Source organism: Balaenoptera physalus (assembly GCF_965194825.1).
Source record: "Balaenoptera physalus genome assembly, chromosome: 18".
Taxonomy (NCBI): Eukaryota; Metazoa; Chordata; class Mammalia; order Artiodactyla; family Balaenopteridae; genus Balaenoptera; species Balaenoptera physalus.
The window spans coordinates 63,574,462-63,602,166 of NC_138899.1; the positions used below are offsets into that span (position 1 = coordinate 63,574,462).

Here is a 27,705-nt window from a genome sequence, read left to right on the forward strand (position 1 = left end):
GGGGGAGGAGAGGAAACTTTTCTGATACAGGACCCCAACACACTGTGATTCCAAAACCTGTTGGTGACGTCTTAACAGCTAAGGTTAGAATGGGGGATACAGATGGGTAACAGTTGATGGGACTCAAGTGAAAGTCTGAATGAAAACGGGGGTTTTGGAACAGATTCTGTGTGACGTGGACGCATCCCCCTTACCTGAACGTAGTCTTGGGATGGATATTACATCTGACTGGGGACTGCTTCCCCAACCTAATATTGTAAAACACAAGGCATGTAAATCTTCCCTCAGGCCGGTTTTACTGGGCGCTAGATGGGAACCACTAGAACTGCCTGAGCCCGCACAGGTGCTTGACTTAAATACAGAACACCTTGCGGACAGAAAGAGCTCACCATTTTAATTAAAGCTGGAACACTGGTACCAATGCACTCACCATACGGTAGCCCTGTGAGGCCTGGGGAAAAGGCAGGTGGCTCCTGGGGGCTAACAGTAGGCTATGGAGGCATAAATAAAGTTGTGCCGCCTACAGCCTCAGCGGTTCCGGACGTGGCTTCAGCCTCAAAGAAGATGCAGCAGGCCAGCAGAAGGTGGAACCCAGGGACTGACCTTGCACATGCTTCCTTCTCAATCTCAGAAAAAAGCCAGCAGCAGTTTGCCTTCATTGGGAAGGATCCCAGTTTACTTTTACCGTGTCATCACGGGGTTATCTGAACTCACAGGCTTACTGTCACAATTTGGTCAGAAGGGATCTGGACTTGACACAGGTCTCAAGTACAATCATACACTATATTGATGACATTATGATAATGTCGGAAACTGAAAAGCAGGCAAGGAGTGATCTGAATGCCATGGTGACACACATGCCCCACTGGGGCTGGTTAATAAATCCCACAAAGGTCCCAGGGCCTGCCCAAACATTAAAATTCTTAGGAATAACCTGCCGAAGCCACGAAGAACGTTCCACAAGAGACTGAACTAAACTGCTGTCGCTACCCACCCCTAGGACCAAAGAAGCAGCAGCAAGCCAGCATTTGGGTGGTTTATCTGGCATTTGGAGAATACATATTCCACATCTGGAAACAATGCTAGCTCCCACCTATAAGATTACCCGAAAGACAGCTGTATCTGAGTGGGCACCTGCGCGAGAGCAGCCCGGGTCTGAATTAGCAGAGGGCGGCAGCTCTCCCAATGCTCATGGGGCTTTACGGCCCCATCAGATATGATTCTGAGGGTATCTGCCACCTGCACTCTGCAACAGGAGCTTATGGCAAACCCGGGAGCACCTCCCGGCAGTGACCACTGGGATTTTAGACCAGAAAATTCCCAGATGCTGCTGTCTGGTACACACCATTTGAGAAAATTAGTAGCCTGGGCATTAATTGAGACTGCCTCAATGATTGAAGGACATAAAATAATCATGAGACCTGAGATGCCCATAACATCTTGGGTGGTGTCGGAGAAGCCCTCTAATAAGAAAGGCAGTGCCCCGAAGAGTTTCATAATAAAACAGAAATGGTTTACATGGGAGCGTGCTGCTGGGGGAATGCGGGCAGGCGTGAGCAGGGAGCCTCTTTTCATCTAGGACCGACTTTGGAGCTGCCTGAGGAGCTGCTGGAACCCACTGCCTTGTGGACGTGCCCTGTGAAGCTCTAACTGAACAACAAAGAGCCGCTTGCTTTACAGACACAGTTCCAAGGTGAATGGACAATATCCCATTTGGAGAGTGCCCACATTAAGACCAGTAGATGGCAAGACTGACTGAAGGAGTCAAGAATAAATCAGTGCAGTGGGCTGAACGGCAGGCTGTTTTCCGAGCAGTGATGGAAGAATTAAGCAATGGTAAAACCCCGTATGTTTGGGTCTTTACCAACTCATGGGCTATAGCCAATAGCCTGGCTGTATGGTCAGGTAGATGAGCAATGGAAACTAGACTGTTAAAGGGATGCCCACATGGGGCATGGCCCTATGGAATTACTCTGGGAATTTAAGAGGCCCGTTAAAGTAGGACATGTTGACGCCCATCACAAACAGGTGACTGGGACCACCAAGTGGACCATTTGGTGCACTCCCTTGAGGCGGCCACCTGGGCCCATGGAATGAATGGGACGGTGGGGCTGCAGCAATGCAGAGGTGGGTTGAATCTAGACATATTTCTCTTACACCTTGAGAGGCACAAAATGCCAACAAGAACCATTCTGTCAACAAGAGAGCCAGGGACTGCAGATGGCTATGGGGAAAACTCCCCGGGGGGCGGGGGGGAAGGCCCTGCACAGAGCTAGCAAGGGGATTATACTGGAGCAATGCCAGTAGCCTCAGGGGCTATAAATGGGGTCCTAACAGGAAGAGATCCTTTACTCTGGACTGAGCTTTGCATACCAGGTAGTAGAGGCAAATGCTCAAAATAGTGTTAAAGGATTGGAACAGAAAATACTGTACCTTTTTTTTTCCTTTTTGCTCAGACAAATCACTGATCAATGGCATCGGTAAAATAAAGGCATTTTAAGACAGTGTCTCAAAGATTTCTCTCACACCTGCTTCCTTGGGAAGCTACTAGAGATGTGTTTCACCCAAATGAGGGTATAATCCAAGGAGGAAGACACAGGACACAAAAAATAGGGGATACAGAAAGGACAAAGGATCCAGAAAGAACAGAGAAGGGACATCCGAGGATGACGGTGAAATGAAGTTTTAGGCCAACGACTGTGCAACAGCCTAGAGTGACCAGTCCAGGCTGGAGTACGGGGACAGAACACTCCGGAGAGGTACTGATATGCTCAGAGGTGCCCAGAAGCAATACTGTGCTATAGGGACTTCCCTGGTGGCGCAGTGGTTAAGAATCCGCCTGCTAACCCAGGGGACACGGGTTCGAGCCCTGGTCTGGGAAGATCCCACATGCCGCGGAGCAACTAAGCCCGTGCGCCAAAACTACTGAGCCTGCGCTCTAGAGCCTGCGTGCCACAACTACTGAGCCCACGTGCCACAACTACTGCAGCCCGTGCGCCTAGAGCCTGTGCTCCGCAACAAGAGAAGCCACCACGATGAGAAGCCCAGGCACTGCAACGAAGAGTAGCCCCCGCTCGCTGCAACTAGAGAAACCCTGCACGCAGCAACGAAGACCCAACACAGCCAAAAATAAAATAAATAAAATTAAAAATTAAAAAAAAAAATACTGGTGCTCGCTTCGGCAGCATATATATACTAAAATTGGAATGATACAGAGAAGATTAGTATGTCCCCTGCGCAAGGATGACACGCAAATTTGTGAAGCGTTCCATATTTTTGTAGTGAGGTGGATGGACCTAGAGTCTGTCATACAGAGTGAAGTAAGTCAGAAAGAGAAAAAAAAATACCATATGCTAACACATATACGTGGAATTAAAAAAAAAATGGCTATGAAGAACCTAGGGGCAGGACGGGAACAAAGACGCAGACCTACTAGAGAATGGACTTGAGGACATGGTGAGGGGGAAGGGTAAGCTGGGACGAAGTGAGAGAGTGGCATGGACATATATACACTACCAAATGTAAAACAGAGAGCTAGTGGGAAGCAGCCTCATAGCACAGGGAGATCAGCTCGGTGCTTTGTGTCCACCTAGAGGGGTGGGATAGGGAGGGTGGGAGGGAGACACAAGAGGGAGGAGATATGGGGATATATGTATATGTATAGCTGATTCACTTTGTTATAAAGCAGAAACTAACACACCATTGTAAAGCAATTATGCTCCAATAAAGATGTTAAAAAAAAAAAAATACCGCGCTATAGAAGAGTTCCAGCATACGTTTATGACAAACAAGTAAGCCCAGGAAAACAAACAGTTGTATAAGAAAGGAGATGGCTCAGCTATAAATAATACTTATCGAGTCCTAGTAATGTGAACACTGAATACTGATTTAACCAAAATGGTGATATCCCTATAGTGACGCAATAAGGTGAGGGAAGGTAGGAGAAAGAGAGCTAAATTCTATCTGCTGTTACAAAAAGTCAAAGGATAGTATCTAAAATAAAAAAATTCAGAAATAGCAGTATAAGCATGTTAATTTAAAAATATGAGACTAAATACCAGGAAAAAACACCTGAAGGAGTTAAAAAGTAATTCTACCTGAAGAGCAGTTTCTAAGAGTAAGGAGGAGTGAGGCAGAGTCCTGTTTTCTACTAAAATCCATACACTATTTGATGGTTTAAAGTGTTAAATTGTTTTTAAACTATGTGACTATTTGTAATACTTATAAAATACACACAAATATATGTAGCAAACATACATTAAACATCCTATACATCATGTATCATATGTATGTTGTATTAAATGTATTATAACAATCAAAACTGAATTAAAAACAAAAAGAAGACTATTCCCACAAGAAAACCAGTTATTTATATTTGTGCTTTATGTTTATTTATATCTTAATTGGAACATTCAAGATAGTTAAAACTGTAGGATCTGGACTCTGAAAATAATTCCAGAAGTTAGTTTCCCAAGGTCACCACTTTGAAGAAAACCAAGAATCCGAACGCATATGTTTCAGTATGTTTGCTCCAAAAAAACCGCTTCAGTATTTTATGGTCAGAAATCAATGCCTCATTAAAATTAACATGTGTTAGGAAAACATTAAATCATCAGGTCACAATGGATGACAAGCTGAACCAGTCAGCAAAGAAGCAACTGCTTGAAAGAGCCCGTGTGATGCCAGAAGGCATGATTACACAATGCAGAGGCAAGATAATCACCTCATTATACTCCACACCAGTTACACTCTTACCAGACAATCATGCTCACATCTGGATCTCACAGCTTGAGAAAGATGTGGAGAACTTGGGAGTGGATTCAGATGTAAGTTAAAGGCTGTTAAAAAGCTCAATACCAAGACCAATGGTAACATCCGAGGAAGTGTTGATTCCCCAGGCTAGAGACAGAAAGGCAGAGAAGCAAATGCTCCCAAGTGCGCCCTACAGTTTACCCAACAAAAAGCTAGAGAGCAAGAACTAATGTGCCTAAAACATAAAGGGAAGAAGCTGGGTTATATATGACAGATTTTCAGAGAGCTCTGGGTGCCCACAGTACAGATAAATCACCAAGGAAGAATGCAGAGGCCCCTCTGGTGATCTTGGGGAGGCAGAGACGAAAAGAAGAATCTACCCCACATTCTTTCCATATGGCACCCACACGAATGCCAAGGAAAGAACTGAGATTTCTTGAATTCAAGATTCACACAAGGAAAACCAGTACTACCTGTGTTTTAAAAAATGTACCAAGTGGGCTTCCCTGGTGGCGCAGTGGTTAAGAATCCGCCTGCCAATGCAGGGGACACGGGTTCGAGCCCTGGTCCAGGAAGATCCCACATGCCGTGGAGCAACTAAGCCCGTGCGCCACAACTACTAAGCCTGCGCTCTAGAGCCTGTGAGCCACAACTACTAAAGCCCGCGTGCCTAGAGCCCGTGCTCCCCAACAAGAGAAGCCACTGCAATGAGAAGCCCGTGCACCGCAACGAAGAGTAGCCCCCTCTCGCCGCAACTGGAGAAAGCCCGCGCACAGCAACAAAGATCCAACGCAGCCAAAAAAAAAAAAAAAAGTACCAAGTAAAACCTGGACGTTGCCTTGCTACAACAATTCACTGAAAAATTAGGCTGAAGGACCACTTCATCTGCTATAGTTCATCTTCCACAACTTTACATAAGTTGTCGAAAACCTCAAGTTTGCTTAAATTGCAAGTCATCCTATTGTTGTTCCAGAGGGAGCCTGAAGTGTTTAACTTTTACCTGTTTTGTGTACTTCCGCTCAGAAATTAAGAAACAAATCATTCAAAATCCAATATCTGATACAAACCCACTGCCCCTTAGCTTAGAATTAACTGCTCGATTTCCCACAAACAGAAGCTGGACTTAGTCCCACTTTACCTTCGGTGCTGAGAAGAACATGTGGTCCACTCCCATAACTAAGGCTCTTAATCTTCTTTCCACATAAGGCTTCCAGCTTTTTGGGTACAAGTGTACTCTGGTTATCTCCAGTTCCTAGACAGTTACTGTAGTTCAGTCCAAATACAAAGACCTGGGAAACAAATAGTTCTGTCTGAGTCACTTGGCCTACAGTTACACAAAGGGTCTCTTCTCCACTCTGAATATAAGACACACTAAAACTCAGTTTGACAGCTCAGTAGCTAGGAAGAAACTGACATGGTTGTTAAGAAACATTCAGGGCTTCCCTGGTGGCGCAGTGGTTAAGAATCTGCCTGCCAATGCAGGGGACACGGGTTCGATCCCTGCCCCAGGAAGATCCCACATGCTGCGGAGCAACTAAGCCTGTGCGCCACAACTACTGAGCCTGCGCTCTAGAGCCCACGAGCCACAACTACTGAAGCCCATGTGCCACAACTACTGAAGCCTGCGCGCCTAGAGCCCGTGCTAGGCAACAAGAGAAGACACCGCAATGAGAAGCCCTCGCACCGCAACAAAGAGTAGCCCCCGCTCGCGGCAACTAGACAAAGCCCGCGCACAGAAACGGAAGACTCAACGCAGCCAATAAATAAATAAATAAATAAATAAATAAATAATAAAAATCTATTAAAAAAAAAAGAAACATTCAACCTCTGCTGACTAAAGTTTTAGAATATTTGGCTATACTATGAAACTCAAAGAGTAGTAGGGATGAGGGGTATTAAATCAAGAAACTGAAAGAAAAGACAAATTCTATCAAAGACAACCATCTTTTTGGATTTTAGGCTCTCTTTATGCCTCACTTTTCCTCAGTCTTCACATTGCACACTTTAAAGCTCAACCCCAAAATAAGCCCTAAAATTAAGCCCTGGGTTTTGAGAGACGCTTACCTCGTCATTGTCAGTAACATACAGTGCTTCGCTGGCTGAGGTGCCGAAGACACAAGCTTTCCGAATAGATGCAATTTCTTGAGGTGAGAGCAGAGTGAAGACTGGCCACTTTCCTACATCCACCATGACTCTGGTTTCAAGTAATTCCTAAAAATAAGCCGACATCTTTGCTGTAACAAACAAAGAAAATTCCAAAATAAAAAATTAAATAACCACTAAACTAAAACAAAAAAAGACAATGTTAATAAAAGGAAACAAAAGCTAATTTCAGAATAAACCACCTACTTTTGGTTAAATGGATCGCTCACTTGCCCCAGCAACGTGTCCAATCCTTCCTCTACCTTCAAACCTGTGTCTTTTCCTGTAACGGAAGGAAAAACCTGCTAGAACCAACTGTCTGTCTTGCCCACTTACAAGTCAGTGCTCATCTGCCACATACGCGTTTATGTGCAACCTGACAGCAGACAATGGAGAGAAGACATGCCAACTAGATGAAACCAAGGTCTTGTCAGGTATTTTCCCCTCCAGGGTATTGAGATAAAGTTAAAGGTTACAATACTCATTTGTCTAAGGCAGTTAATTCTCAACTAGGAGTGTGTGTGTGTGTTATAAAAATCAGAATCATTATTTCTACCTCCCCACTCTCCCACTACCACCCACAGGATGCCCTGAAAGACCCTCATCCCTTGTAGAAAATCACTGCCACACTGAGCCACTGTTTAATGATAGAAATGGGACATCCCTCAGATAGCCTGGAGTGGCAAAAACATTAAGAAGCAGTAGCCTAAGATTTACTGGGTGAAAACATAAAAGAAAGTATTATGTTCTATTCCTAATTTATATGACCACATATATACATGGACATTTCATTTCACACGGAGAAAAGTTATATGAACAAGGGTCAGAGAATTCACCCTCATCTTGGTGTCAGAGCTGATGACTACAGACTTCATGCAAGTAGCAATTAGCTTAAAGAGCGCCCTATAAAAAGTAGAGATATGTATAAATTTCCATAAAACTCTAAATTTGATCTGTTTAAGAAGTTTTACACAAAGAATCCTGGTCATAGCTCCAATTCTTCGAGAGTTAAAAAGTATTTCTAGAAAGTCCAGGGGGCTGCACAAAGCACAAAACCTATCATGCCAAGTGAGTTTCCATTCTGGCTCTCACCTCTGGAAACTGAAATAGAACCAAGCAGTTGATAAACACAACCAGGGTTTCCTAATGAGCTACATAACTCATGAAGTTCCTTCCCGCCCACCCTCTTTTCAGACCTCTAAAAATAGCCAAGCGAGCCAAGGTCTTTCTGGCCCCAGAACCTCCAACAGCACCTATAGAAGAGATCCCTGGGGCTTGGGCTTACTTAGCCAGGGCCTCAGTTTCCACCACCGAGGGAGGTTTTATCCATCAGCTCCAGCTTGGATGACAAGGATCAGATGCTTGCAATACCACAAGGATCACAGCGCTTATTCAATAAGCATTAAACACCATCAGGACAGGCTGGTCCCCATCTCTGCATAGCCAGACTCCTGGACTAACATTTGAATGTTCTGAAAAGTGTGCATGAATGTGTATGTATGTGCGTGTGTGCGTGTGCGTGTGTGTGTTGGTGGGAAGAGATAAAGGACTTCGGGGAGAGTAAAAACTAATACATAAACATGTTAAAAATTTTTTGTTTCAAATGGTACAAAAGGATAGAGGAAAGTAAGTCTCCCTACCATCCCTCCCCAACCCGCTCCTCAAAGGAAACCACTGAAACAACTGATTCTAATTCCTTCCACAGACAGTGTAGACTTACATAGCATTATATGTGTGAGTGTGTGGAAGCTTCCCCCCGCCCCGCCACTTAACAGTACATCTTTGAAATCATTCCTATTAGCACATATAAGAACTACTTCATTTCTTTTCAATGGTTCTACAGAGCATTCCATTACATCGATTTAACAGCTTACCTGTTTCTACTGGGAGACATTTAAGTCACTTCCAGTCTGTTGCTAACATGAACAATACTGAAACTACTGTTTGCATACATTATGTACATGTCTTTTTAATATATGTTTCTAAGACAAATTCCTAAAAATGGAATTGCAGGGTCCAAGTCTAATAGCTGTTTTACCTTTAATAGCTATTTCAAATTGTCCTCTGCTAAAGTAGTACCAATGCATAAAAGAACCATCCATGTTGGCAGCCCCTTTCACCTGCATTCTTGCTCATGGTGTATTATCACGCTGTCTCAGTTTTGTTTAAAACTTTAATTTCTCTTATGATGAGTGAGGTTGGGATAATTTTTTAAAAATAATCACAGTCATAGCAACAATAACAACTAACACTTGTTGAGTATTATGTGCCAAGCACTGTTCCAAGTACCTTACATTTATTAATTCATTTAATCCTCACTTTATAGACAAGGAAATGGAGGTAAAGAGACTTTAAGAGTTTGCTCAAACTAGTAAGTGGCAGATTCCAGACCTGAAGCCATGCCACCCGAAGCCAGCATGTGTACCCTTCACCTCTCGGTCTCATGTGATTAATAAGAGTCCAGGTGCCATTCTTTTACATAAAGTCCCTATTTTTCCTACTGGACTGTCATTCTTTTCTTTGTTCTTGATTTATAAATGTTCTTTGTATGGTAAGAAGATTGTCTCAAATGCTTTTAGAAGTAATAGAAAAGATACCCCCCAGGGCTTCCCTGGTGGTGCAGTGGTTAAGAATCTGCCTGCCAATACAGGGGACATGGGTTCGAGCCCTGGTCTGAGAAGATCCCACATGCTGCAGAGCAACTAAGCCCGTGCACCACAACTATTGAGCCTGCGCTCTAGAGCCTGCAAGCCACAACCACTGAGCCTGCAGGCCACAACTACTGAAGCCCGCGGGCCTAGAGCCCGTGCTCCCCAACAAGAGAAGCCACTGCAATGAGAAGCCCATGCACCACAACAAAGAGTAGCCCCCGCTCTCCGCAATTAATGAAAGCCCGCGCGCAGCAATGAAGACCCAATGCAGCCAAAAATAAATAAATTAAATAAATCTATAAAAAAAAACAACAGAGGGGGAAAACACAAGAAATGAAACAATGTGGATATCTATAAGCAGGTAGATAAATTCCAAGAAAATCCAGATGCCTATTTTCCTAGAATATGAACTGTATCAAAGCCTGTATCAAACTGTATCAAAATTTAATACTTTATGGTAATATACAATTACATTTTAGATGGGGGGAATAATTACATTGGCCAAAAATATGATTCACCACCTTTAAAATTACAACACAAAAGGATATTACCATTCAAAGTTATACAACTTCCTGACGGCACTACAATTATTCTGAAGTCATTAATCAGTTTACAGGCAACTCTGCCCTAAGGGTTTGGTAATCTGCTGAAAAAAAAATCAAGCTAACTTGCATAATGATGGCTTATTATTCGAACTGAGTTTACCCATTGCTAAATTACTTGAAGCATTATTTTACGAGATATTTCTCCAAACACTTGTAACTTGAGAGTCAATATAAAAGCCAAGTCATATATCTTCCATGTCCACACCCCTCATAATATCAGAAAGCATCACCAGTAGCCCTGGCCTGGTAGAAAGGACGGAGATTGCTGAGGCCTGGGTTTTAGTTCCAGGTTTACTTTTTTTTTTTTTTCCTTTATTTATTTAATTTATTTATTTATTTATTTTTGGCTGTGTTGGGTCTTCGTTTCTGTGCGAGGGCTTTCTCTAGTTGCGGCGAGCAGGGGCCACTCTTCATCGCGGTGCGCGGGCCTCTCACTATCGCGGCCTCTCTTGTTGCGGAGCACAGGCTCCAGACGCGCAGGCTCAGTAGTTGTGGCTCACGGGCCTAGTTGCTCCGCGGCATGTGGGATCTTCCCAGACCAGGGCTCGAACCCGTGTCCCCTGCATTGGCAGGCAGATTCTCAACCACTGCGCCACCAGGGAAGCCCTCCAGGTTTACTTTTAATCAAAAGTAACCATGATAACCTTCCTGAGCCTGAGTTTCCCAAAAAGCTGTTCTATAAAAATCTACAATTTTATGTTAAAGATGTAAGGAAGAAGCTATGTGGATTTATGAATGCATGAGAACAACAAAGGCAGTAACACTGGCCAAGCAAGTAATTTACTGCTAGCAACTCAAGAAGTTAGTAGGATTCAGCAGTAATTAACCAAGTGCCTAAAGGAAGATAATCCAATGTTTTTCCTTCCCGTGTTACTGTGCATCACAAGGGAAGATGGTAACAAAAAGCTAAACTATGTGCTTATTCCCAAGTAAAAAACAAAAACAAACCAAAACCCCACAAAAACCAAAAGTACTCTGTAAGACTGAAGTATGTTATAAAACAATATGTACTGGGGCTTCCCTGGTGGCACAGGGGTTAAGAATCTGCCTGCCAATGGAGGGGACACAGGTTCAAGCCCTGGTCTAGGAAGATCCCACATGCCGGTGGAGCAACTAAGCCCGTACACCACAACTACTGAGCCTGCGCTCTAGAGCCCGCGAGCCACAACTACTAAGCCCGCGTGCCACAACTACTGAAGCCCGTGCGCCTAGAGCCCGTGCTCCGCAACAAGAGAAGCCACAGCAATGAGAAGCCCACACACCACAATGAAGAGTAGCCCCCATTTGCCGCAACTGGAGAAGGCCTGCGCGCAGCAACGAAGACCCTACGTAGCCAAAAATAAAATAAATATATATAAAAAATCAATATGTACTACGTGAATACAATTTTTTTAAGTATAACGTATAAAGAAAAAGGATATACACACACCAAAATGTACTTCTCTGGAGAGAATAGAGGTGATATTTTCTTTTTTGTTTAAATATAGTCCAAATTTCTGTAACACACACTTTGTGATCAAAAATAAACAAGTATTTTATTTTATTTTATTTAACATCTTTATTGGAGTATAATTGCTTTACAATGGTGTGTTAGTTTCTGCTGTATAACAAAGTGAATCAGCTATACCTATACATATATCCCCATATCCCCTCCCTCTTGCGTCTCCCTCCCACCCTCCCTATCCCACCCCTCTAGGTGGTCACAAAGCACCGAGCTGATCTCCCTGTGCTATGCGGCTGCTTCCCACTAGCTACCTATTTTACATTTGGTAGTGTATATATGTCCATGCCACTCTCACTTCATCCCAGCTTACCCTTCCCCCTCCCCGTGTCCTCAAGTCCATTCTCTACGTTTGCATCTTTATTCCTGTCCTAAGTATTTTAAATGAAATTAAAGCTTATTTTAATTATGTTTACCCCCTAAGCTGTTAAAAGTTTTAAGAGGTATTCTTGCTTTCAATTCACAACCTAGGGTGGCAGAATGTTTCGGGCAAATCTGTAAAATGAGTTTTTAATATAAACTTGAATGTAAAAGGGTACAGCCAACATGGAAAACATTATGGAAGCTCCTCAAAAAATTAAACACAGAATTACCATTGGATCTAGCAACTCCACTTCTAGTGTATACCCAAAGATTTTAAAGCAGCAACTCCAGATAGTTGTACAGCAATGTTCAAAGCAACATTATTCACAACAGCCAGAAGATGGAAAACCCAAATATCTATCAACAGATAAATGGATAAACAAAATATGGTATCTACCTACAACGGAATGTTATTCAGCCTTGAAATGAAATACTGACACACAGTACAATAGGAATGAACCTTCAAGACATTATGCTAAGTGAAATACGTCAGACACAAAAGAATAAATACTGTATGAGTCCACTTACATGAGGTACCTAGAGTAGTCAAATTCACGGAGACAGAGTAGAATGAGGTTGCCAGGGCCTGGGTGGTATGGGTTTGGGGAGTTATTATTTAATTGATACAGAATTTCAGTCAGGATGATGAGAAAGTTCTGGAGACTGAGAATGATGACACTGGCATAACTTAATGTCATTAAACTGTATACTCAGAAACGGTTAAAATGATAAATTTAATGTTATGTATATTTTACCACAACTTTTAAAAATCAAATAATGATCCCATGGGCTTTTATCAAGCCTGTATTAATAAACTCAAAGATGTATTTTTAAAAATTAAATGTAGAAGTTTCAGACCTAAAAAATAATTCTGGAAAAGTATAATCATAATTCTGTCTTGGGAAGGCAAGCTCAAATTAGGGAAATTCTGAATGGAACATTTCTAAAAGAAATATCACCTTCTTAGAACTTTCCAGAACTTACAGCAATTCAAACTAGATCACACTAATTGCCACAATGAACAGGTCCTTCCAGGGCTTGATTGATAATCATAAAAATGAGTTGTAATTAGCATGTCAGTTATGTTAAATAGTTACTTGTGAAGTTCAATGAGATAGTGATTTTTTTGCAACATTATTTTTATCCATTTTATTTAGGAAATACTTTCTCATAAATAGCACTGATATGTTCAGACTGAATTATCACTCGTGCATTAATAGGTGAATCAATGATTTTTTGCTGTATGGAGATAAAGCAAGGACAGAAGAACAGAAAAGAGAAATGGAAGCAGAGATTGGAAAAGAGTTTAATGCTCTCAAAGGATAATATGCCAACCCACTTGGATCTCCTTATTTTCTTTGGCACTTGAAAATACATCCTGTGTTCCCAAAGACTGACTCTGGGTCCGTTAGTACTACAGATCTATATCCCATTCCCTGGGATGGCTTTTCCTAGCGACTGGCACCGTCCCTCAGAGAGCTGGTGGCATGGGGAAGAAAAGGTTATTTCATTTTACACTCTGAAAGCAAATGCAATCAAGAGGACAAACACAGACCTTCCAATTTTAGAAATGTAAATCTAGAACTGGAAGACTGAAGGAGTAATGTAGCAGCCACTCTTTTGATCTCTCCAAGAGCACATTTGTTATCCCTTCCCCTAAGATAACCAAGTGTTAAGAGAGGGTGAGGGGAAGGCTTTGTTTTACTGATCCAGCAAAAATATATTTGAATATGTCTAGAGAGTTTGAAAAAAACAACAGGAAATAAAGAAAATAATATAGGAAAACTTTGTTTTTGATGAAATAATGGTCTCAATACTAAACAATACCAGAAATTTAGGGTCGCCTTGTAAGCCAGCACGTGGCTTCCACAAAGACCTCGACCCCCAAATTCTAACCAGATGTATTTGGCGCAAAGGAGACTGATGTTACTGACGAGACTTTACACCTCCCAACCCATCTTCTGCTGACCTGAGAGCTTGCTAAGGAAAAGAGGTCAAAACAGAGTGAACAACCCAGAACTGGTTAGCCCCGAGATCCTGACTCCTTTTCTGGTGTCATCCTTCGGGCATGAAGGGAACTTGTATCATTCTTTATCTTGGAAGCTGATATCCTCACGGGAAACAGGAAGGACTCTGAATGTTGGGACAATGCATTTAAAGTGGCCTGTACGTTCCTCAGCACACAAGCCATAGCCAGGTTTAGACTATTTGAAACAGCAATGTCAAATATGAAAAATGATTTCTTAATTGCAAAAAACTTTAATTAAATTAAAGCACTTACACATAAACTGAAGATTCCTAATAGAGGTTTCTCTGTTTTCATAAACTGGATGGGTGATGATTTTACTTATCAGTTTAGTTGCTAACCCACCTTACAAAAGGAATTTACTTATAGTTTATGAGCTACTGATAAAGTCTAAGATGCCTTGCCAAAAAAAAACTCTACCGTTATGATAATGTGAACAAAGTGATGGTATATATTAATTCTTCTGACAATGACCCCATATACAATAATGCTGGGGGAAATCATAAAGCAATACAATCATGGCCCCTGCCTCTGAGGAACTTCAGGACTAACAGAAAGTCAGTCCTAGTAAGTGGAAACCTAGAATGCAAATGCAAGTGAAATAACTAAGCAAGCAATGAGATACAACGTGCAAACATATAGCCCACATGATACATGCAAATGGAAAAAAATTATGTGCACAACAATTACTATACAAAAATTATGTCTCCCAGAAAACTGTTACATGAAATCCCAGAAGTCAAATTCTCAGTATTGTAAGCATAAGACAAAATGTAAGCATTTCCTCCGTGAAGATCATCCAGGTTTCCTGCAGGAACAAGTGTTTTTTCATAGCCTTCTTCCTTTTTCACCAACAGAAGTTCCCATTTGAAGACAAAAGATTTAAGGGTGTGGCCATCTTTCCCTATTTTTGAGTACATTATATTTCAAATCTAAGAAAACTTTCAAATAGAGGAAACAGGAATAGGGTTTGGGGTAAACTTCTGGGGCACAACTTTACAACTCATTACGTCATATATCCACGCTACTGCAAAAGCAATTCAAAAAACCTCTCAAGTTACAGAAGAGCCACATGTTACTCACAGCATTTTCTTCCATACCTATTCTGATGAGCTTTTTGAGACTGAGCAGATGCTACAATTCTGATTTGGACACCAAATGTATTTCCCAGGTCCAGACAAGCCTCTGAAAGAATCAGCCTAAAAGTCTTTTAAATAAAAATACACTTTAAAACTATTTCACCTATTCTCTGGTATAACTACATCAAAGGAGCAAAATTTCAGAGATTTGCTGAGACACTGATGCTGTTACAGGTAGAACAGCTGTCATCCACTTCTCTTTTCTGCAATATTACTGTACGGCAAGAATGAAAACGAAAGAATGTCCTGAATACTTGACATATTCCACAAAGACTAAGGGACTCTAAGAATGCAGCATTCTCCAGAGGAGTTTCTGCCGTCCTTCATAAAGATGCAGCTGTACAGGTGACAAGGTAACCCTCCTAGTTTCATTTAAAGACCACACGCTGCTGTCTTAGAATTTCCTAACACTCACTGTGATTCCCCTTTGCCTCATCAGTTTCCTTCAAATTCATCACTCGTTTAAGAAGACAACTGTCACCTCCCAACCACCAACAGGTTACTTAACTCGAAGCACAATTTGCAATAATGGCCTCAGGAAGCAATTCTTAAGCCCCATCATCCAAGAGCCTGCTTTCATTTCATTGCACAGAAGCTTTAGGCAATTCTACTAAGTTGGGAATCTGACCGCTCACTGTAAGTGAAGAAAGAATTTTACTGAAGCCAAGTGTTCCGGTTAACAAAGCAAACAACCCAAGTGGCAACAGCATTAGCAACAAAAAAGAATAACATTCAGGGTTGTGAAGCTGACTATCTTGCTTTTACAAAACATTTTTATTTTCAAAAGGAAACCAGAAAAGAAACCTCCATGATTACAAATAACTTTCTTCTATGGTTTTGTGGGTTTTTTTGCACCAAACATACAGACTTTGCAAAATAGACTACATAAAAATATATGGGTCAACAATTAAAGAAATGGATAGAACACAATAATAGTTCATTTTATTTTCCTAATAAGTCCAAGGCTGGAATGGAGGGGCCCAAGTTCAAACCTATTTATGGTATCGTGAACCTCTCCTACGGGGACATCTTTGAAGTGATTTCATCTACTAGTCTCTGCTGCATGCAAAGTATCAACTGTGCCCTGTAATGGCCTAAAGGCAAACTAAAATTCCAGCAATAGACAGGCAGAACCACACTATATTCACTCCGTAAATGTTTACTTAAAGTCCTCTAGGTAAACATGACACACAGCCAACATCACCCCCAGCAGAACTTCCATGTGGTCAGGGGGGTCTAGGCACATAAACAGATGCTCACCACAGTGTGGCCACGCTCTGACCGGGAGGTTCGGATGCTACTCAATCACCAGAATCGGGAAGTGTCAAGTACCTGAAGAGAAGGCAGGCACCTGGAACAGTGACCATATATGCCAGGTGAAAGTCTGGTGGAGGAACTGAAAGAAATTCAGCACAGTTGTAGCCAAAAAGCTTAGACTATCCAAAGAGCAACACGTAACCACTGAAGGATCTTAAGCAGGGACATGGCGTGATCAGGTGTATGTCTGTGAAAGATACTTTGGCAGAATGTAGAGACTAGATGGGGGTGATGGGGGAGACATACTCAGAGCCTAAGGTGGCTGCAGTAACCAGGAAAGAAAGCATGGAAGCCTATGCCAGGGAAACGCAAGTGGGGAAAACAGGTAGACTCAAAAGCATTCTGTAACTGACTGAATGGGAGGAGGGAGCTGGATAAGGAAAAAGGCAGAGCCAAGGCTTACACTCAGATGCTCAGCTTAGGCAGTGAGTGATCTGTAATGCCACTTGCTATGGTAGAGAGAACACAGCTAGTTTCAGGGGGAGATGAGGAATTCTACTCTGGACATTTTACCTTTAGCTACCTGTGGGATATCAAAGTAGGTATGTCCAATAGATAGATTTATAAATCTGAAGATCAAGAACGATCTGTATAGATATATACATATATGTATAACCAATCACTTTGCTGTACACCTGAAACTAACACAATATTTGTAAATCAACTATACTTCAATAAAAATAATAATAATTTTAAAAAGAAAGAGATCTGGATTGGAGATTTGGCAATTTGGCATGAGATCACTCAGGAAAAAGTGTGTGGAGTAAAAAGAGAAGATGATCTTGGACAGAACTCAAAGGAACTCCAACAGCAAAGGGACAAGGAGTGCTCCATAACAGAGACTGAAGGAACAGGCAGAGTAGGAAGATACAGGAGAACAGTGACACAGAAGCCTAGGGGCGTGAGCATCACACAGAGGCGGTAGTGTCGGTAGTGTCAGTGTCGGACGCTGCTGAGAGGCCAAACAAGGTAAGGACGGAGAAAGGTCCACAGGATTTAACGAAAACTGCTGGTGACCTTAAGAAGAGTTTCAGTGAGGCTGTGGATGGACAAGGCCAGGCTGCGGCAAGTTGAGAGCGTGCGAAAGGTGAAGAGGAGGAAACAGTGAACGGAAAGAACTTGTTCAAGAAATTTGACTGTGAAGAGGGGCCTCCCTGGGGGCGCAGTGGTTGGGAGTCCGCCTGCCAATGCAGGGGACACGGGTTTGAGCCCTGGTCCGGGAAGATCCCACATGCCGCGGAGCAACTAAGCCCATGCGCCACAACTACTGAGCCTGCGCTCTAGAGCCCACGAGCCACAACTACTGAGCCCACGTGCCACAACTATTGAGCCCGCGTGCCTATGGCCCGTGCCCCGCAGCGGGAGAGGTCACCGCAATGAGAGGCCCATGCACCACGGCAGGGAATGGCCCCTGCTCGCCACAACTGGAGGGGGCCAGCGCGCAGCAGCGGGGACCCAACGCAGCCAAAAATACATAAATAAAATAAATAAATTTATAAAAAAAAAAAGAAAAAAATTTGACTATGAAGGAAAAAGGAGAAAGAGGGTAGTAACTGTAAAATGGGCTGGAGCTGAAGGACATATTTTGGATGATCTTTTTATTCCAAACATGTTAGACACCTGAAAATGTTTAAATGTTATTGGGAAGGAGTCAGTAGAAAGAGGAGAGGACATAACTAAATGAGGTTTCTGAGAAAGACCAGGGAATGGGATCTGAAGCAGAGGTGTACGTAAGCTATAGAAAGCGGGGGAATCTTCCATACAACACAAGAGAAGGACGGATACGAAGAAAGGGAGTTTAAAGGTTGGGGAACCAGAGGTTGGAGGTAATTTCTTTATCATTCTCTCTGCTACTGAGACTCTGCTAAAAGAGGCTGCATTTTTCAGTTCCACCAGCAATTTATGAGGGTTCCAATTTCTCCATATCCTCACCTAATTATTGTCTGTCTTTGTCATTATAATCATCCTAGTGGGTGTGAGGTGGTATGTCATTGTGGGTTTGATTTGCATTTGAGGGCATTCTCTCCTGAGGTCACCAATTCTCCCAGTGAAGGAAGATGGAAGGCTTACTGTTGAGAGCAAGAGGGGAGGTAGCAACAGAAAATGGGGTGAAGCAATAAAAACAAGGGTCTGAAGTCTGAAGCAGCCACCAGGGAGGATGGGAAAGAGCACTGACCAGGGAAACCTAAAAAGATGCTAAGACAGAGCCCGGTGGGAGTTGGAGATCGTAAGTCTATAAAGGCATCCATTTGATCTCCTGTGAGATTTTCTTCTCCAAGAAAAGAGGTTTTTTTGGTTTTCTGGGTTTTTTTTAAACCGAACTAACCAGAATTGGAATGGAAAGTTGCTCAGAGAACTTTTTCATTTAAAGGCAATAAGAAGTGCCCCTGAAAAATCCATCAGTTATTTTTTAAAGTCCTGCAACATATCCATTAGAAATGACAGTCTGGGGCTTCCCTGGTGGCGCAGTGGTTGAGAATCTGCTTGCCAATGCAGGGGACACGGGTTCGAGCCCTGGTCTGGGAAGATCCCACATGCCGCGGAGCGACTAGGCCCGTGAGCCACAATCACTGAGCCTGCGCGTCTGGAGCCTGTGCTCCCAACAAGAGAGGCCGCGATAGTGAGAGGCCCGCGCACCGCGATGAAGAGGGGCCCCTGCTTGCTGCAACTAGAGAAAGCCCTCGCACAGAAACGAAGACCCAACACAGCCAAAAATAAATAAATTAATTAAAAAAAAAAAAAAAAAAAAAAAGAAACGACAGTCTGCATAAGATTCACTCTCCTTGACCCTTGAGAGCAAAGCACCTCACAAGACATGTGTTCACTGCAGCAGATCTTACATCTGTACTGCCAAGACTCACGACTACAATCATGGTGCTAAATTCAGCAAATGGCAAACTGCAAGGAACACCACACATCTGTCATCTCAACAACTGGCAATTCCTTTAAAACATGTCAGATAATCCTATCACCAAGTGTTAAGACTGATAATAGCAATCATATATACAAATAATAACCAAATACACAAAAGAAAGTGACTTTTGACTTAACCAGTTACCTAGTACTCGACACAGCCAGTCTTCAGTTTAATCAATTCAGTAAATACATCCCTATGTTAATATGAAGTAAAGATTTAATTCATTTAGAGATTTATCTTTAAAGCATGCCACTGCATATGCTGGCCACAATTTTGTGCTCAGGGATCCCATCTTGGAACTGACTTACCTGTGAACCAGATTTATACCCAGGGTTTGTTACCTTTTGCTGAGTAATATGCCATTCCAGAAACTCAGTGGCTTAAAACAACGGCAATTTGCTATTTCTCTCAATTCTGTGTTTTGACTGGGCTCAGCTGGGGTCACAGGCACTGGGAACTTGACTAGGGCTGAAACAGGCCTTGCTCGCATTATCTCTCTCAGGTGGGTTCTCTTTCTCCACCTAGTCTAGCCCAAGCCTCTGTACGTGCTGTTGGCCTCCAAGAGGGTAAATGCTGGAGCTGCCAGGCCTCTTAAGGACTAGGTCCAGAACTGGCACACATCACTTCCACCACGTTCTACTGGTCAAAGTAAGTCACAAGGCCAGCCTAGATTCAGAGGGAGCAGAAACAGACGGCATCTCTTGATGGGAGAAGCAGCAGTAGTGGAGGGGTGGGAGGAATTGCTGACAGTCATCTTTGGAAAACACCTCTACCACAGCTGTAAACAATATTACCGAATGCTTTACACAATACCACCTGAGTTCAGGATTGAAGCACTAGAGAGGGGATAGACCTTGTCTATTTCCAAAACTAGAACTTTTTCTTAAGCATGAAAAAGAATACCTGGGCAAAAATATTCTTTTTCCCTCATGGAAGGCTAAGCTTAGAAAAGCCATGGAATCTTTTCTGGGGTTGTGGGATAAATAGAGACCATCCTTCAGGAATGGTCTGAGTATAATCTTCCCCAGATGGGATTCATCATTTTCTGAAGTCATTTCACACCTTACAATATATTATGTATGCATGAGTATGATCTCATTTTTTAAAGTATATCTAATACTAAAAAACATAGAGGTCTCCCCAACTATTTGAATTCTTGCTATCCAAACTCTATCTAAACTCAAGAAGCAAACAGATTTGGGTAAATTCTTCAATACTCAAACTTTTGCTACTGGCTCTCCTAGGCTCAGGAATGAACTAGATTTGGATATCACAGTATCTCTTACAATCTGGAATTTCACTATCTGAACACAGCAACCCAGTAAATCTGTCTTGTAAAAAGGACTTACACACCAGGGCTTCCCTGGTGGCATAGTGGTTAAGAATCCACCTGCCAATGCAGGGGACATGGGTTCGAGCCCTGGTCCAGGAAGATCCCACATGCCGCGGAGCAACTAAGTCCGTGCGCCACAACTACTGAGCCTGCGCTCTAGAGCTCACAAGCCACAACTACTGAAGCCCGTGCGCCTAGAGCCCGTGCTCTGCAACAAGAGAAGCCACCTCAATGAGAAGCCCGCTCACCGCAACTAGAGAAAGCCCGCGCACAGCAACAAAGACCCAACACAGCCAAAAATAAATAAATTAATTTTAAAAAGGGCTTACACCCTAAAATATTAACTTGTTATCTTTAGATGATATAAATTACATGTAATGTACATTCTTCTTTACGCTTCTGCTTGGACTCTAGATTCCTTGAGGGTCCAAACCTTGTTCCCCATGCCTGTCTTACTGTTTAATGTAGTACACACAGAAGGAACAGCATAATAATAACAATAAAGGTCTTAAAAAATAAATTAAAGTCAAAAAAATTTAAAAAAATAAAGAGCGATGCTTACTCCAAAAAATAATAATAATAATAAAGGTCTTTGACTTCCCTTCAGTTTCATCTTCCCCACTCTGACTTTCAGATAAAGGAGGACACTATCTCAGACTTCTCAGCTTGAACTGCTGATTATTAAGATGAAGCCAAGCTCTTGTTGGAACACAGAGGCAACGCTTTAAAATTTTTTTAAGAATTTTTTTAAAGCTACAAACTTGACAGCATTGGTTTTTATGGCTATTTGATTTCCGAAGTTCTCAGAACTTGATCATTTGGATCACACATAAAAGCCACCGTGGAAGAAATCTCTTTAGAGATTAATGTCCCCTCTTCAAGAGAAACGCTGGAGGGTAGAAAAAAAGGACCTGTCTAGAAGTATTAATAAATGGACTAGTATTTGCACAATGGATGAAAAGATATCCATTCCACAGATCAACTGCTATATTAATAGAATCTAAATATACAGTTACATATTCAACCCTGAAAGCAGTTTAAAAAGGTGAAATTCACCAGTGCTCACTTCAAATGGATACTTTCTAAAATCTAAAGCACACTATAAACTGTTGTCAGGGTTAAATCATTTTTCCATTACTTTCAGCATTATATACCTTGGTATTTTCATGTTACTAGCTCACAACGCACACCAGCTTCAGCAACTCATAGTATTTGCCTCCAAGGGCTATAATCCTCCCCCCAAAAAGAATAGGCCAAAGACAAATAAGACTATGAATCGGGGGTGGGGGGGGTTAAGTGTTATAATATTGCTTTATAAAATTGTAATCCCCAGGTGCAGAGTTCTGCAGCAGATGACTTCGGAGAGTCTCACATGCAAATAAATATAAACAAAAAGCTTACTTACGAGAGCAGACCAGAGCGTGCCTAGATGTTCATCTCAAATATAATAGAGCAGGTAGTCTACCCGAGGCAGGACAAGAAATGTCTTTTCATTCGGTTCATCGCACTCCTGGATAAAAGTCCCTATTAAGTGAAACCCCTTGGTGGACTCCGTGGTGTGGGGGAAAGGGAAACAGCGTAGAGTATGGTTTGTGACATTCGGAGTTGAGGAAGAGATGCTAAGATCTTGGGAAGGGCCGAGGGAGCACCGGGAGAGTCGGAGGGGAGGGCTCCTCTCACGCAAACAGCGTCGAGAGCAGAGACAGACCAGCTACGAGCAAAACCGCGTCCCTGAAGCTCAAATAAGAGAGGGAGCAGGGAAAACTTTCCCGACCTTCTCCCAACCCTGTCCCCCCTCCTCCTCGGAAAAAACGCTAGCAAAGGCGCTAACGGTGCGGAGCCGGCCGCCCCATCACCCGCCCGGATGCAGCGCCCGGCGGCCGGGGGGCCGGGGGGGCCGGGAGACCCGGGCCGGAGGGCGGGAGGGAGGGCGCAGGAGTAACGGGGCGCGCCGGCCAGGCCCGCGGGGAAGGGGGAGCAAGGAGAAGGCAGGGGCGAAAGGGGCCTCCGCGAGCTCGGGCCCGCGACCCCCATTCCCCATGGCTACCTGGGAGGCCAGCCGCGGCCGCGCGCCGTCCATGCAGGCCCAGCAGCCGGGAGCGCCGCGAGGACCTAGGAAGCGTCGCGGGCCGGAGACTCCCCTGCGAGTGGCGGGCGAAAGGGCGGAGCTGCAGAGTGGGCCGGGGGCCGGGCGCCGGGCCGCCGGGTCACGTGGTCCGGGCCGCCTCACGTGATGCCGCAGCCCAGCTCGCCCGGCCAGCCCCAGGCAAATCCGCTCGCCGGGCAGGCCGGGATCCTGTAGTCCCTCGGCCCTGGGCCCGCGGGCACGGGACTCCTCAAGAAGCCGATTGGCCGTCCGAATCCGCCCCCAGGCTCTGCGGAGAGTCGCGGTCGCGCTCGGTGGCTGCCGAGACTCAAAGGCTTTTGTCTCTCAGGGAACCAGGGACGCGCGAGGGGCGGGCTCCTGCCGCCCTCCCTGGATGATTGGCCGTGGGGAGGGCCGTCCAACCGCCCCAAAGGGACCTAGGAAGGACATGCAATTGGAAACTCCTCTCCCTGCTCCATAGCGCGCCCTACCCACGTGGGCATTACTGAGGTGGTGCTTGCAGGGAACAAAGGGCCTCGGAAGAGAGACTCGTTTTACTCCAGAGACGCCCCCACCATCCCATTTATCTACCGGTCGAAAAGCCCCTAAGGCCTGGGGATAGAGAATGTGGCAACTGAACCAAGATCAGAAGGAAGGAGGGAGTGAGGCACAGGGCCCAGGTAATGGAAGGAAGGCAGCACTACCTCGGGGAAGCAGGCTGTCAAGATTGGAAGGGACCTAAGACAGCAAAAGACCCATTTTTTTTCTTGTTATAAATGAGTAAACTGAGGCTGGGAGTGGAGATGCGTCCTGCTGCTTCATGCAGCCTAACATCTATTGAGAGCACAGTCATCTTCATAAAGTACTGCACAGCTTTCTGGAAACTCCCTGGCTCTACAGTGTAAAGTCCCAACTTCTTGGCATAACTTTCCAAGCAATTTTGTATAAACTTACTTTTCCCATTTAAATAGGAAAACACAGCATTTTCTAAGCTAAAAGAAGCCTACTTTTCCTCATCTTCCAGCGCTTCTGCAACACTACTCGAGGCTCTGGCTGCAGAGAATTCCTGTTTTCCTTGACTGCTCAATTTTCTTTAGATTACTTACTTTTTCCCTGAGTTTGCTTTACTCCTCTTTATGTTTGTTCATTCTTTTGCCTCAGTCTGAAATGCCTTGAATCTGCACCTTCTCCTCCCATAAAGAAAACCAGAACCAGACAGTAGTTAAGGCAGTAAAAACAGATTTTAGTCAAAAACTATTGCAATAGGGGAACTGAGCCCAGTTCTATACTGAGGTTTCTTTTCCCCTATTGCAATAGTTCCTGAATAAACTCTGTTCTTACTGCTTTAACCACTGTTGAGCCCTTGTTATCTTTAACAACACGCCAAGGTACACATCAGTCTCCTACTCATCTTTCAAAATCCAGGTAAAATACCACCTACACTTGTCTTCCTACCCTACATCCTCCTCCTGATTCAACAGCATCGGCAACTGAAGTTCATTCAGATGGTGTCAGATGTAACTCCTTCCCTGATTTCCAGGACCCTGTACATATTCTGATACATAAATCTCACATTGCTCAAAAATGTACTGTTCACTTCCTCTAAGAAGTAAATTATCTATCCCTATCTTCTTCCCTAGATTATAAACTCTTTAAAACAAGACTTCTGGGCTTATTTCTGTGCCCTCAGTAGCCACTGAACGAGGAGGGTCCGTGTGGTAGGTCCTCAACAACCACTGAGTGAAGGTCCACGTGATAGACCCTTAATATCCACTGAACGAAGTGGCTTGACCAAGGTAGCAGCGGTTTAGTGAATTTACTAAAAGAGGCCTACTTTTCTCAAAACACTGAAGTCAGTTTCTTTAGGCTCCAACCTGATCAAAATTACTTCAATAAAACATGTTTGAGAAAAAATGGGGGTTTGTGTCATCGAACACTTCCTGAACACTCACTGCTTATCGTGTACCTGATGCTGTATTTGCAGCATCTTGGAGGATGAAAAATTGAATAAGACATGGTTGCTGATCTCAAGGAAGGTGTAGTCTGGTTATTCCAGCCCAGGGTGAAAAGTGTGATACAGAATGCTTCCGTGAACACACATGGGGGACCACGAGTTATACAGGGGGTTAGGAAAAAAACTTCCTGGGAAGGTGAATTTGGTGGACAAGTGGTAGTTAGATGAAAAAGGGAGGGAAGGCTCTTCCAGAAGAGAGAGCAGTGTGTTCAAAGATAGGGAAGCCTGAAACAGTGTTATTTAAGAAAAGCAAGTAACCCTGACTGGCTGGACTTGATGACCTCATTTACATCTGGAACAAAGGAAACCTAATTAGGTTAACGTTAATGTACTTGAAAGAATTCGCCATTTATTAGTATTAGTATTATTTATTGGATTGAGTAACTTTCCATTAGACAAATCTAGGCTCTTCACCTAAAATTGACCTGTGCACTAGTGCTGGGTGATTTTTTTTTTTACTTTTTTTTTTTTCCAGCTCCAAAAGCTCTCTACAATTGTTATCTGAAAACAGCAAAATTAGTTGTTCCAAAGGAGATTATTTTAGAGCCCTCTGAACTTTTTCTACAGGACCAAAGAACTCAATTTACAGATAGTAGTTTGAGAAGAAACTGGGCTCTGTCTCCAGACGTGGGCGAGGAGGAAGACTCTTCTAGGTGTTCACGCTAATACAGGACTATGCTGGTAAAAAGCATCTGTCACGAACCTAGGGAAACACAGTGAACGGAAGGGTTAAGGTGGGGTGGGGCATAGGAGAACAGTTCTAATCACTCTTAGAGGCTTCAGAAGTTCATTTCCAAAGGTAAGCTCTCAGAAAATGGAAAATTAGAGCATCACCTTTTGTTTGCTCCCTTTTCTTCCACTGTGCTCTTCTACTGTGGGTGTCATTTGGGGCAGGTGTGGGTCAACCAATCCAGCCCCACTTCCTTCAGCCGGACTATCTAACACTTGATTGAGTGCACCTCTTACACAATTTTCTTTGCCAAGAAAATCTTCTGAAGGTCCCCTAGGCGGACACTTGTTTTTCATACGTCACTCGAAAGTTCTTGACAGTCAGCAAGCAAAAATAAAAGAGATTTCAGTTACTTCCTCAAAGACTTGAATGTTATTTCTCCTGAGAGAATGAAAACAGCTGGGAGCACTCGGATTATCTCCACCTTTTCTTCTCTGCCCCCCCCTCTTCTCATGGTTGGTCAAGATTGAGAGAAATAAGCCAGAGAACCACCAACACTTATAATGGCTAAATAGGGAATATTTAGGTCACTATATCAGATTGTTTACCTGTGTATGTAATTCATAGTCAGGAAATCTGTCTGACATTCTCAAAAACATCATTATTTCTGAGAATTGAGAATGCCATAACTTTTAGGATTCTGCAAATGTAATAAAATATAGAATCTATCTAGAGGGAGATTCCACCGTGATTTTCAATTAGCTTAACCAAACAGGTGAACGTGATCAGTCACAATAAGTTTTACAACCTCAATCCTTACTGATCAAACTACTTTGGGGATAATTTCTGCTCTTATAGTTGGGATAAATAAACATGGCATAAAACAAGGCGGGGCAGGGGGGAAGCTTGAGAGAAGTGATAATGGAGACTAGGAAAAGAATTTTAATTCTAATTCCTTTTTTCCCTCACCCCGAGAACCAGATGAATTCCCTTTGCTCACCATGAAAACACATTAAATAAACAAACAAGCATCTTAGCCCTGGCTAGACTACTCTGCTGATTCATATCTTCACCTGCACTGAGGCAGATGCTACGCTGAACAGGTGGCATAAAAAGATAAACCTGGGGTGGGATAGGGAGGGTGGGAGGGAGACGCAAGAGGGAGGAGATATGGGGATATATGTATATGTATAGCTGATTCACTGTGTTGTAAAGCAGAAACTAACACACCATTGTAAAGCAATTATACTTCTATAAAGATGTTAAAAAAATAAATAAAAAATAAAAAGATAAACCTACTTTGCTCCCTGGACCAGGCATGAGACTGCTCCTCTCATAGTATCGATGTCACTCCCACATGAGATCACCTTTATGTGTAAAAGTGATCCAATACACTCTGTTTAGAATTGCTTCCTTGCCCTTTGTCAGATGAAAGAGCTTCTTTTTTTTTTTTTTTTTTTAAACATTTTCTTTTTTTTTTTTTTTTTTTTTTTAATTAATTTATTTATTTATTTTTGGCTGTGTTGGGTCTTCGTTTCTGTGCGAGGGCTTTCTCTAGTTGCGGCAAGTGGGGGCCACTCTTCATCGCGGTGCGCGGGCCTCTCACTATCGCGGCCTCTCTTGTTGCGGAGCACAGGCTCCAGACGCGCAGGCTCAGTTATTGTGGCTCACGGGCCTAGTTGCTCCGCGGCATGTGGGATCTTCCCAGACCAGGGCTCGAACCCGTGTCCCCTGCATTGGCAGGCAGACTCTCAACCACTGCGCCACCAGGGAAGCCCCCGAAAGAGCTTCTTAAATATGGAATTCGACCAAGGAATCCACTTTATAACAAAGGAGAGGTAGCAGTGGGCACATGGCTGTGGAATCCACTGGACCTATCCTTTGGCAAAACATCCAGAAGCTACTGGCCCAATAAGCAATAGAGCAGCCTGTTGAAAGCTTGGCTGAATTGCCAGCTTGGGGATGATACCCTATGAGGATAAAGTGCTACCCTCTAGGAAGCAGTAATGCTCTAAATCAATCACCATTATATGGTGCTGTATCCCCAGAATACCTGGGAATGAGATCCAAGTGTGGAAGCAGGAGTGTCCCTATTTACCATCAATTCCAGTGAGCCACTTGGGGAATTTCTGCTTTTTCATCCTCACAACTGTAACCACAGGTTTAAAGGTCTTGGTTCTCAGAGGGGG

General features: G+C 43.4%; 1 protein-coding gene and 1 long non-coding RNA gene across 17 annotated transcripts in view; one reads left to right on the forward strand and one right to left on the reverse strand.

Moving 5' to 3' along the window:
- Positions 1 to 27,705, reverse strand: part of RCBTB1 (RCC1 and BTB domain containing protein 1) — a 75,103-nt gene that overhangs the window by 35,955 nt on the left and 11,443 nt on the right. For 4 of the 16 annotated variants that reach the window (XM_082434443.1, XM_082434442.1, XM_082434434.1 and 1 more), the window contains exons 1-2: positions 6,817 to 6,963; positions 5,891 to 6,041 (exon numbers count right to left, since the gene is read on the reverse strand). In XM_082434443.1, coding sequence (XP_082290569.1) covers positions 5,891 to 6,041; positions 6,817 to 6,942 — 277 coding nt within the window. In that variant the 5' untranslated portion in view covers positions 6,943 to 6,963. Of the gene's footprint in view, positions 1 to 5,890; positions 6,042 to 6,816; positions 6,987 to 7,101; positions 7,178 to 22,151; positions 22,257 to 22,793; positions 23,139 to 27,705 lie in introns of those variants that run through there. The other 12 variants (XM_082434448.1, XM_082434444.1, XM_082434435.1 and 9 more) reach the window with 12 other exon arrangements.
- Positions 7,184 to 21,295, forward strand: LOC309647318. Its single transcript, XR_014255959.1, has 2 exons — positions 7,184 to 10,439; positions 10,763 to 21,295. It is a non-coding gene; the product is annotated as an uncharacterized lncRNA (long non-coding RNA).